Consider the following 12,196-nt stretch of genomic DNA (forward strand, 5'->3'; position numbering starts at 1 on the left):
CAGCTTCCTTGTTACAGCCTTCTACCCTTTTAGAGCTAGGTAGTGGCAATGCCATTACATGGAGAGGGCAAGCCTCCACCTGCCATCACTTAATAAGGCAAGTAACAATAATGGAAAAGCTCAAATCAAAAACATGCGACTTCTCCACTATTTGCTTTTTTGGTGTGTGTACAATATAGTATTTCAAAAGCAAACTAGATTGAATATGAAGAACTTGGATTCTCTAGAAGTACTTTCATGAGTGTTTTGAAAACTTTAACCTTTTTTTTTCCCAGGGCAGGGGAAGTATCCCAAAATAGATGACTGATCAAGGCAACTCTCCCAGAGTAGAGTTGCCAGCTGTTTGGGTTTTTTTTTCCCCTATAGCCGTTTTGTGTTATTATTTATCTAGACATAAATATTAAGAAAATATTCATGGTGTGCAGAGATATGTTTGTGTTGTGTATCTTTTTCCTTTCACTCCTGTGTTTCTGGTACACGAACTACAGTGCAGGTACATCAGCGTAGGCAGGTTCTATGCCCAGCTGGTCCCTTAACGTGAGGAAAAAAAACGCGGTGTATTTATGGAACAGGAACTTTTTAGTGCAATTACAATCCTAAGAAAACAAGAAAAAGGTACATCATTTCTAATAAAGTGAAACAGTACGCTTTGCAGTACAAATCTACACTGCAAAGTGTCTTAACCAAAATCCTGTCTGGCTCAGTTTTTCTAGCGGTGTTTTTCACTCCTGGTAATAATGGCATATGCTATTAATTTTGGGTTGTGGCAGAACACGTAGAACAGGTAGGAAATGTGTTTTGAAATAAGCAAGTTCTTTGATCATCACTGACTTTTCTTACGAAGGAAGAGGTTTGTATTTCCAGCCGAGATCTGTTCCCAGTGCTCTCGCCATGCCTTCGGCAGCGTGCGCGAGCCTGGCGTGGGTGCCTTCGCACGTTCCGCTCTGCAGGACAGACTTCTGTTTAAGACCATTTGCTACCATCAACCGCTGTCTACTTTGGCGTTGGCTTCAGAAGATAAGTAGCTGTTTTTTTGTGACTCTCGTGGGTATTCCTACAGGTGGGAAGTATATTTAATGCATGCATCAGAATTGCAAATTAATGAATACATCTGTAGGCGCACTTGGAAGGCAGTGGTATGCTACTTGGAATAAGGCCTAAATGTTCGTACAACACATAGAAGATGGGAGATGGGCAGAACCATCATTTATTTTTTTTCATGTTCGTTACATGTCAGATGTAAAGGAAAGGTACATAGTAAATAAATATTCACCGGGCCACAGTCCTTCTCAAGCTTGCAGAAATAAAACACCATCTCTTTCTCACAGGAATGATTGGTAGGGGTTGTTTCTGTTACACCACTTAATACTCAGCAGAGGGGATGGGGAGAAAGGAGAGAAGTAAAAATGACAAGTCAGTTTGTCAGATCTCTTTTTCCAAAACCTATGAACTGTTCCTTTCCTCGGCAGTTCTTACTGCTGCTTCCCACTGTAAGGAGAAGCCCATTTTACAGGTTTGATTCTTCCTGCCGTAGGAGGGAGCTTACACAAATCCTGGACGTCTGCAGTATCTCTGAATCGCCAAACCACCAGCACGTCCCCGCCACCAGCAGAACCTCTATGCTCACGTCACAGATCACTTATCTGGGTCTAGTGCTATAGAGTTTTGCTATAGGTGTTTCTGCCTTTTAGGAGGGAGAGATGTAATTAACCTAATGATAAAACAGCCTCTGTAAACTTTAGATGTAATGTGTCGCCCATTTAATTGTTACAAGCATCACTTTGCTGACACAAACTGCACTACAGCAGAAAACACTTCCAGAGTTTTTACCAGGAAGCTATAGCAGCATCGCCACATAGCCTTCCTTCCTCACGAAATGCTGCAAGTTTCTGTCCAACTCTCCATCCCGCAGAATCGCAGACCTTGTTCCCACAGACACGCCTTCCTGCCCTTTCCCCCCTTGCACCGAGACTCCGTCTCTCTTAGTTTCCCTAAACTTTATGCAGATCTTCACCACTGTCATGCTGACTGTCCAGACTTTCACCAGCTCAAAGACAGCACATATCCCTTGAAACCTTGCCTCAACAGGAAGGGCCAGTGGATAAAAACAGGCAGAGATTCTTATCAGTGCTGTTACAGGTGCTGCCTGTCTGCGTTAGAGCTGGGGTTCACTCTCTCCTCATTAATCAACCGAAACGCTGGGGAAAAAAACCCAAACCAAAACAAAAATTACATTCAGGATCACTCCCTGTCTCTGCTGCCTTATACCTTTGTTCCTGCTGTATTTGTGGGGTGTTTGTTGGAGAAGCTTGTGCCAGAGACAAATCACCTGTATTACCTCCTTTTCACTCTTTCTCCTCACCACGGAAGACAGTAGACTCGACTTCTCTGAGACATCTCACTATGCCCCATATTGCTTATATAAGGCCATGCTCATTCATGGTCTTTCAAATAAAATTCACTGTTTACTTCATTCTTTTAAACAACTTCTCTAATTTGCATCACACTCCCTCTGTTTAAAAGTCACAGGAATAAGAAAAATTGAAGAATCATGCGATTCATGCAAAGCATTTATATTAACTATACTTTTTCTTCCTCAGTACTTTATTTTAATCCCATTAAATTTCAGCAGGAATGTGATTGAGTTCTTAGCATACAAAATCATCAATGCATGCTCAAACTGCCATGCATGTTAACTGCACAATTTAAACAACACAACAGATGTTTTGTGAATCAACTTCATATGAAGCATCATGAAGTGATGGCCTTCCCCCCCTCCCCCCCCCCCCCCGCTGTGAGTAAAATGACTGTTAGAGCAGACAGGAGTCCTGCAAAAACAGTATGACAAAGAAGCCATTGCGCACTGCTCTTGGTTTCTAATGACATGGTTTTTTTTAAAAAAAAAAAAGTCTTGAGTAGGCATTAAAAAATAAAATTAGTAATATAAAAAAAACCCACCCCACATCCTATCCTTTTGTTGCTGGAATACATATACCTGTGTCATTTCCGAAATAGTTTCCTGAAGGTTTCTACTGACGGAAGGTCACAGCCTCTCCAAGCGACCCATTGCAGTGCCTACTGGTTGAAGACTTCTCCTAATATCAAACTATGCTGAAACATAAGGTCACTACTACTTCTCCTGCTCCCTACCACTATTTGAACTAATTATTTCCACCTGCTCTGCAACAGCGTTGTAGGTGTCCCATCACCCCCCACCCCACCTTCCTCTGTCATTCAGCTCTAAATTGAACCGCCCTCGGTGGGCCAGCCCGGCACAGGCCACGCTGGGCAGCACTACGGCAGCGGCCTTTGCGAGGTTTGGCCATTCACAGGCCGTTCCTCTGGTGCCCATGGCCAGAAGATGGCATCAAGAAAAGCTGTACACCAGCAAGTGACACTCGGACCACGTCTACTCTCATCTAATCCATTCTAGGAAAAGCTGGAAGGAGTGTAGGACTTGTCCTCAGTCAAAGGTAGCATGAGTTACCATGCTTGATTGATAAAGCAAATCTCTGTTCAGGAGATGAAGTTTATCACTTTTCTTTAAAAAAAGTGGTGTCTACTCAGGCTATGTTTTCAGGGAGAACATGAGCCACAGGTTGCCTACCAGGACATGCTTTGCTTAGATTTGTATACAAACTAACATCTATTACATCTAAAACACATTTAAATACTCAAAAGCAGTTGCAGTTCCAAGTCAATGTTATGTCCCATTTCACAGAAAAAACCCTTCATGTCTTCAGCTTGTAATCTCAATTTGCAGTAAGAAACTTCAAGCAGAAACTGTGTCCCAATCAGCATCTGCCAAGATGGCACTATCAGCCACCTGGGTTCTGCTCCCAGCCATCAGCTGCCCAACAGATCTGAAGTCTTCCCGCCTTTTGAGGCCCAGATATACGAATTTGCTGAAGTCCTCAGTGGATTGATACTCAAGGTTTCAGGGATGCTTCTGAATACGAAAGCTTTTGGTACTGTCAGCACCAGCTTGGTTAAGGGATTGAATGAAAAATGTAGCTCCTGCTCCCTTTGGAGCACACCCAGTGGAAGAAGCCTAGCTATTTCCCAAGAGGACACTAAGATGTTTTCTGTTAGCCCATCAACATGTCATTGCAATAGCAAGTCACGGTGTTTCTTCAAAAAAAATTCTAATATACTGAAATACTGTAAATTAGAATTTCTTCACTTATATCTGCCACGACCTTCCAGCTGATCCCTTGACACACCACTGTCACCAGCCAACTATTTTCCAAGTAGCTGCGCCCCAGCTTTTTTCCCCTATGCTTACAGGCGTCATGGAGGTCAGCTTACAACTTCCTCAAGTAGCCGCTCCTTCTTCTGACGCAGCATATCGAACGAGAGACTTAAAATGTCACGCTGAATTCCACAGCCACCTAGTAGCTACTCCCAAGCTGTAAAACCAGCCGCAATGGCTGGTTAATCCGTTTGCTTTTATCCCATAAGTAAACCCTCCCCTCTCACAGGAATACAGAGGTGATTGCGTCTTTGGACGTCGCAAGAGTCGCCGGTGTGGCTGCTTGCCCAGCCACGGGGCTGACTGCTGCTGCTCTCCATGAGGCCTTAATTCCTTCTGGATTTTATTTTTAGATACGTATGTCCTTGTTACAGCTTCATTACTGCAATTTGGCCAAAGTGTCACAATTCCCTGAACAACCTTTCAACCTCCAGCAGAGTTTCCTACCTGCCCGTCCTGCCAGTCCAGGCTGTAAGTCTTGTAGCTCGATTTCCCAGTCTGACTTGGGCACATCGCAGCTGCTGCACACAGATCTGCTCTCGGCTTTGTACCGGTTCTCTCGGGGAAGTTTCCAAATGTTGCTTTAATTCCTTTGCAAAAGATCTGTCTCCTATCCTAGCTGATGACAGAAATCCTTTGGCTTGATGGGAATTTTTGCTGCCTGGCATATGATCACTTTGTTTTAGCAGGAAAATCAGCTTAGTTTCTTCCGAAAACAGCCTGCCAATCCTGACACATTACTGTATTTTGACTTGAGGACACACCTTACAGGAATTTTCTATTTCAGCAATCATCATCATCAATAGTCATCATTAATAAAGAGCATACATCTCCTGTCTTCTGAAAATACTTGCATTGCTCACTGATTTAGCCAGCTTTGATTCAAAATACTTCCTCGCAGCATGCTTCAGTAATACTTGTTTAGAACATCCCCGATGCTTCTTCATTGCCTCTTCTCTTGGCTTCTTTGGCTGGCCGACTCCTTCACTGAGGCTAAGGGATGTTCGCGCACAAGAGACAGCACCCCCGTACCTACAGATACCTTTCTGTGTTTTTTTTTTGGGTTGCTCTTGTGCCTGCCTGCTGAGCAGGATACTGGATGTTTATGTATCTCATTCCATAAGCAGCTTAGGACTTTCTTACATTTATTGTAAACACGTGCTTGGCTGCTCCACGTTACACAGGAGAAAAGAACATAGACAGAAAAAAGGAAAAATACAAGAAGTACAGGATAAAAATTTTTGACTTGTGGGTTCAAATGATAACAATAACCACCCCAAATAAAGCTTCAAAATTTCTTTTTCTTTCAAAGAGGTGGGGAAAAGGTACTTCTATCAAACCAGCACATTACTCTGCTTCTTTCAGATCTGCAGAATGACATTTCCCCTCTGTTTTCTCCCCCTGCAAGCAAACCTCCAGATGTGCAGAATGCTCTGGAGCAAAAGGGCTCGACTGGTAACGACGGGGCTACAGTTCAAACCAGCAGCTTCTGAACAAAGGACAACAACAAACCCTCCAGGGTTGCTTCTGGGACAGACAGCGAGTGCAGCAAGTGCCGCCACGTTTGGGCTAGCTTCCACAGAGCTAGCAGGGTGTAGCAGTGAGGCTGAGCAGCAGGGACTTGGTGCAGGATGCTCAGACTAGATACTACTTGAGTCACTCAACTACACGTTACTATCCTGGCTCCTCTCACTAAGAAAAGATGTCAAAGAGAGAGCTGTGCCTTTCACTGATACAGATTTCTGGTTCCCATTGCTGCAGATTCCTGAGAAACAACACTGCTGGAATTATAAAAATAACAGTATATTCAGATGCACAGAAAGTAGATTTAATTTTAACATTTCCATCCATAGGAAAGGGCTGTGATGTCTCTCTTGCAGGGAAGTACAAGATCATTTTGCTTCCCATTTCGTTTCGTTTAGAGAAAATTCCCATCATCATTTAACAAAATACAATCCAGACTCAGAGAATTCCAAAGGTCTTTTTCCCTCTCTGAAAATCTTAAGCTTGCAAATACCTGTTTGACCGTATTTAACTCAAAAGCGGGAAATCCATACACGTAGATTATACTTAAACATACCTTGTCAGTGTAGCTCTTCCTCTCCCCTTAGCACCTGGATGCCCGCATTGTTTGTGAAGGTCCCGGGCTCTGCCTCCTTCTTGATCTACTGAGAAAAAATTCTTCCTCTTCAAGAATTACCAGTCACAGAAATGCAAGTCCTCTTCCAAAAAAACTTCTAGGTTGCTATTCCCAATCTAGTGGAAGCAAAAGCAGCTGACACACTGCTGGATCCACTCCATGCAGTGAGATGAGACTCGGATGAGAGCAGACGCAAATCCCCAGAGCAGGGACGCACAAGGTCTGAAACTACTTTAAAGTTAAAAGAAAAGAAAGAAAAACCCCAAAACCCAGCTCAGAACTTTGTTACACAAACACCACAGGTGATAGGAACTGATGGCAGGAAAAAATAGGGTGTGTTGTCAACCACTACCGATGACTAATGCCAATACCAAACCTCTAGAGTTGTGAAGATAAAAGACTGAAAGGATGTGGGGTTTGCAGACTGCCAGGACTTCGGTGTTCATGAAACACACCCCTAATGCTGACCTCGAGAAGCCTACAGAAATCAGAGCAGAGTTTTGGGGCAAGCCAGGTGTGCTCAACATTAGCGTGATGTGAATACCTAAGGAAAGCAAGACCCTCTCCAATGAACTTTTTGTTGCTGCTGCACCGTTCAGGTGGTCTGTCCTTCACTATGCGAACCATGCTTGCCTATTCTACAGCTACCAGTTCCATGTCAGAGAATCTTTTTGACAACTCTGCGTTCCCCCCCGCCCGGCCCCAAACCTAAACCGCCTGTGATGATTACTCCTCCTTCCCATGCCTGTATCTGAAAATGACACAAGCTGCCAGATGTATTGCTGCAGCTGAGCTTTGCTTCTGCGAGACCCGGCAACAAGGGAGAAAGTGGGTATAAATTACGCTTGTGTTTCTTTGGTCCTAGGATGAGCTGCCAGCAGTGCAGAGGGAGTACTGGCAGCTACAGGTCCCTGAGAGGTTGTGGCGGGCAAGCTACAAGACCCCACGTGAAAACCCACTTCTATCTATAGTATCTAGAGGTATCGCAGGTATTGTGATATAAACAGTTGCACCTGCTTTCTGGCTATGTTGCATGGCCAGAACAGTGGAACATGAGCTGAACTGACTCCCAGGATCTACCACAAAACTCTGTTCATTGTTCCCAAACATTTAACATAATGGGGAAAATTAATCCTACTTGTCTGAAGTAAGTGGTGTAAAACAAGGAACTAAGGCTACTAAGCAAAAATAGAGATTTTAAAAAACATCTGTTATTCCGTGATATGTTCTCTGCTTAGCACCATTCAGAGGTAGTGCACATATGCAGCATTACTAAGAAAATGTAAACAAGACAATTTGAACATTGCTTTGCAGAGTCAGGTCCATTTCCTGAAAAAAATCAGTGTATAGCCGTGCACTTAGCTGGCATGTCCAGTTACTGAGACTGAACTACACGCGTTTGGACGGAGTTTCTTGATGGTCCTTTTTTTTAATTGTCTTTTGACATCCAGACCTAATCTCTAATCAGATTTATCTTTGGCCTCAAGATCCAAGATTTCTGCAATCAACCAAATTAAGTGCTTTTACTGACATCCCCAGTTCTGCAGAGAATTAAGGTCTGCAACAGTTTTCCATTCCTCTCTCCATGCGGTATTTCTGAAAAAGGTTTTGATTTTGACTTTTGAATGCGGTGCTCACAGAGCGCTGTTCAGTAGCCACTTCAGTACAGAATATAAAAGATGATAGAAGGAATTGAGGTTTAGCCTCTTATCGAAGGTAAATGAAGTTAATCCCTAACTGGTAGAAAAATGAGCAGAAATCAGAAACCTTTCACAACTGACAACTGAAAAGACACGTCCCAAAATATTCATCTTTAATTGACACATAGTTCATTCTTGCAGGGTTTTCTTTAAAGGAGTTATCCTGGGAATGCCACTGATAGCATTAAATGATACTTATTTGTGTTACATCTGGTTTAGCCCTTTATTTATTTATATTTTACCTGAAAATGTATTTTCTTAGAGACCTTATAACAGCATTTCTGCATTGTCAGTTCATTTTGTTCTCTTCTTTCCTGCATATATTAGCCAGGAAAAGGAATTCCCAGTCTGTAATAGACAGATTAATTCACACGTTTTACTTTGTCCACATAGAAAAATGCAATTTCTGGATCATTGAGGCATATGGATTATGAACAAGACACTCCAAAAACTAACTATCCAGACAGGGAAATACTTACAAAAATCTTTTATGTCAAAGTCAGGATTTCACAACATAACACACTAATGCAAAATCCAGTAGCACCTGAAAGATTAAGGTAGCTGCTGCTATCACTTGCACATACTTGAAAAAGCTTTAAGAAAAAAATAAAGAGTAAAAGTACATTCTCCAGAGAACACCAAGTGCATTTCAAAATAAAAAACTGTTGGGGTTTTTTTTTTTTTGTTGGGTATTTCTGCTAGGTTTTTTGGTAATTCTTTTTGCCTTTTTTTTTTACAAGACTGTAGTTACCATATAGTAAGTTACACGTGATGTGACTGCTCTCCCCTCCAGTGCAAGTTCATGATCATGTTTTAGGCTATAGTACTCAACACTGTTTTCATGTTATACATATTCCCATAGTTTCATCACAGATAGATACAATGTATAATACCTGTCTCTGGGAAAGTAATGTTTCAAACAGGCAAACTTTTACCTTAAAACAGAAGTGGAGAGGCTACAGTAGGTATAGCCACCTAAGCATGAACTTTAGGTCACAGTTTCTAAACACTCACCTACTGCACTTAAACATTAAAAATAGTCTTAGCAATAGGATTTTATTTATATGTGCACGTATGTCCACCTTATCCCATATTTATGTTTGGCAACTGTTTGGGAATTCAAAGGTGCAGCCCTCAGTAATTGTATTATTATTTAAAAAAAAAGAAATGAAGCGTATCTACTCTATGAGAAAAGAAATTCTCAAGTATCAATTTCCAATTTTAAATTTAATTTCAATAGGAAAATATTAAAAATGTGCACATCTAAATTTTACCATGTTCTGTATATACATATGTGTGTGTACGTATACATAGAAATACTCAGGTACCACACATATTCACAAAATTTAAGTGGAAATATTTCTGTCCACTATTTTCCCACATGTAAATGACATCATATCTTTAAAAATGTCAATAATAATATCATTAAAAATAATATTACATTTATTCCATCATCAACTTTCTGTGTTTTTATTCTTTCTTCATCCTTATGACGTCCATTGAGCATTAACAGGCCAGATTCTCCTTGCACTTCCACAGATGTTATGCCAACTGAATGTTGCTGACATCGCATCAAGGACACTTCTGGTTTACAGCAGCTCAAGTGACAGGAGAACCCGGCCCAAACATCCCCAAGTAAATTAAAAATTGGTCGTATCTGCTCATCTGGACCTGATGAAGAGAATACACACCACCGTCTAAAATCCACCAAATGAAAAACACATAGCTCACCACAAAGTTTTCAACCAGTAGCACGCTGAACCAAGCTCCCCCATCCCTTTAATAAATAAAATAAGTAAGAAAATACCCTAAAAAGATGGAGAAAACTTAAACATTGTGTTCATTACATACCGTATAATACATGACGGTTTAGCATGTGACCTAAACCATTTTCCTGACTAGTCAGGGCAGACCTGATAAATCACTAGTAAAGAAAAAAAACAGTATTTTAGAAATAAAGCATGTATTTCTAATATAAATGAGAACCTGTGTGTATTATATGGTATATACACACAGTACACACATGAAAACAAACTTATCTTTTCTAGTTTTGAAATGCAATCTCTAAGTGGAGAAAATTGTGTTGTACAAATTTAATAAGCAGCTAGATTTCATGTTTAACATTCAAATTAATTTGGGGAGCAAACAAAGGTCCGTGCATCTTTTGACTCTGAAGTCTGACACTCATTCATACATTTAAAAAAGCCCTCTTCGACATTACAAGCAATTTATGGCAAGAATGCACTTTGATGCAAGACACATGACACTTGGCTTACCTTTCAAAGAGGTTTTTTTTTTAAATAAATCTATTATATAAAGAAATGTGAGTTTGCCAAAAGTCTGTTAAAATTACATCAAAACAACTTTAAAACCTGCTCACTGAGGATAATTGAATTCAATTTCCTGTTTTTAAACATTTAGTTAACAGTTCAGAATATTGCCTGGTGTAGTTTCAATAAAGATGTGATATGAAGACCCATAAAAGAGTAAACATGTCTCCATTTCAATTTGCTATGACAACAAAACTTCTAGAAACAGCTTTCTTGGCTGGACAAGTTCAGTGTACGAGTAATCCATTGCAATAGCTCTATACCCTTAATGCGATCTGTAATAAAACAGTGCTCCCCATAAGCCATTATTCACAAAACCTGAAATTCATGTGACATTCTGAAAAAGTCTCCTGCAGAATAGGTTAACAGTTAATTGAACATACATATTCGATATATGTATCAAGGCCAGAAAACAAACGACTGGCTATTCCTTGTTATCTATGCACGTCAAATTTTACATTTAAAATTCTCAGGGTTTTTTTTCCTTTTTTTTTTTTTTTTCCTGGGGGACTCACCTTCCATCATTGGTTGGCTTCAAAATATAGTTAAGTGGAAGATAGTATCTCACCGCAATTACATAGAATTCATATGAAAAAGTAAACCTTACATTGGACAATATTGTAGAACACCAGAGTAAGCTCCATAAAGAAATACGGTATCTTCCAGCATATATATATATATATATAAAAACCCAAAAAACAACCAACCAACCAACCAAAAAAAACCCAAAAGGAAGAACTTTATACAAGCAGTTATAGTAACTTTGTTTCAATTAAAGATGCAACTCTCTCTCACTCCTGGCAAGAATAAATTGGTAATGGCACTGCTTCTCCACAGTGCAAAGTATCCTGAGAAATTATTAAGAACAACAAAATACAGGGCTGTCATCACTAAGTTCTTGCACAAAACACAGCAATTAAATATCTTAAATAAATAAAACAGCAGGTAACCTATATTGTGTCTATCACAAAAAGGGGATGTGACCTGGGACACTGCTAATTCTTCCATCACTGATAATTAGAAAAGGATTGCATTCAATTACTGTTAATATCTTTCAAGTTATCTATGGCCAATAATGTACAAGGAGGTAATTTGTAATTCAAGTTTTTTTTTGTTGTTTTTTTCTTCAACTAGCTACAAGCTGAGTTCTAAATTGTACATTGAAATTCGACTCAAATTTAAAACAAGCCCTCTCAGAGGAGCATTTTCTAATTTTGTGCAACTTTGATGCAGAGCCCAACAAAGTCCTATGAAGAGAGACAGTGCATCTTTAAGCTGATTGGCACTGAAATCCCATTTTCTTTAGCTGCATTCTATTAGCTTGGCCAAGTTATCTCGTAACTCTGTTAGTTCAAATATTTTTCCATCAAGAATTTCTAAAAGTGTCTTCAAGTTATTGCGAAAAGCTTCTTGCTCATTCTGACTTTTCTCCAGACGTTGCTCTAGATCAGACAGCTGGCCTTCCAGGTCTTTGTTTCGAATTTCTACTTCCTTCAGAGAAAATACATAACATGTTAATGTCTTGTCTGCAAACAGAAAGCCGTCTAACCTCCTGCTGGTTTTCATGTGCTATTTTTGTCAACTGGTTTTTAAAACAATTTGTGATCCTTTACAGTTTCCTCTAAGCCAAAACCAGAACCCAAATTGTTATTATGATTGCGTACGTGCTACCACGTCCTCCATTTTTTCAGTAATTCATCTGAAGGACAGAAACTTTTGGAGAGGGGTAAAATTTAGTCAGTGAACAACGGATGCGATATACTTACTCATTCAG

General features: G+C 40.3%; 1 protein-coding gene across 2 annotated transcripts in view; it reads right to left on the reverse strand.

Annotated features, from left to right (window-relative positions):
* Positions 1-10,927: 10,927 nt before the first annotated feature.
* Positions 10,928-12,196, reverse strand: part of HOMER1 (homer scaffold protein 1) — a 92,453-nt gene continuing 91,184 nt past the window's right edge. For both annotated transcript variants that reach the window (XM_075136498.1, XM_075136497.1), the window contains exon 9: positions 10,928-11,913. In XM_075136498.1, coding sequence (XP_074992599.1) covers positions 11,725-11,913 — 189 coding nt within the window. In that variant the 3' untranslated portion in view covers positions 10,928-11,724. The remainder of the gene's footprint in view (positions 11,914-12,196) is intronic.

The sequence above is a fragment of the Calonectris borealis genome, chromosome Z (genome assembly GCF_964195595.1).
Source record: "Calonectris borealis chromosome Z, bCalBor7.hap1.2, whole genome shotgun sequence".
NCBI lineage: Eukaryota > Metazoa > Chordata > Aves > Procellariiformes > Procellariidae > Calonectris > Calonectris borealis.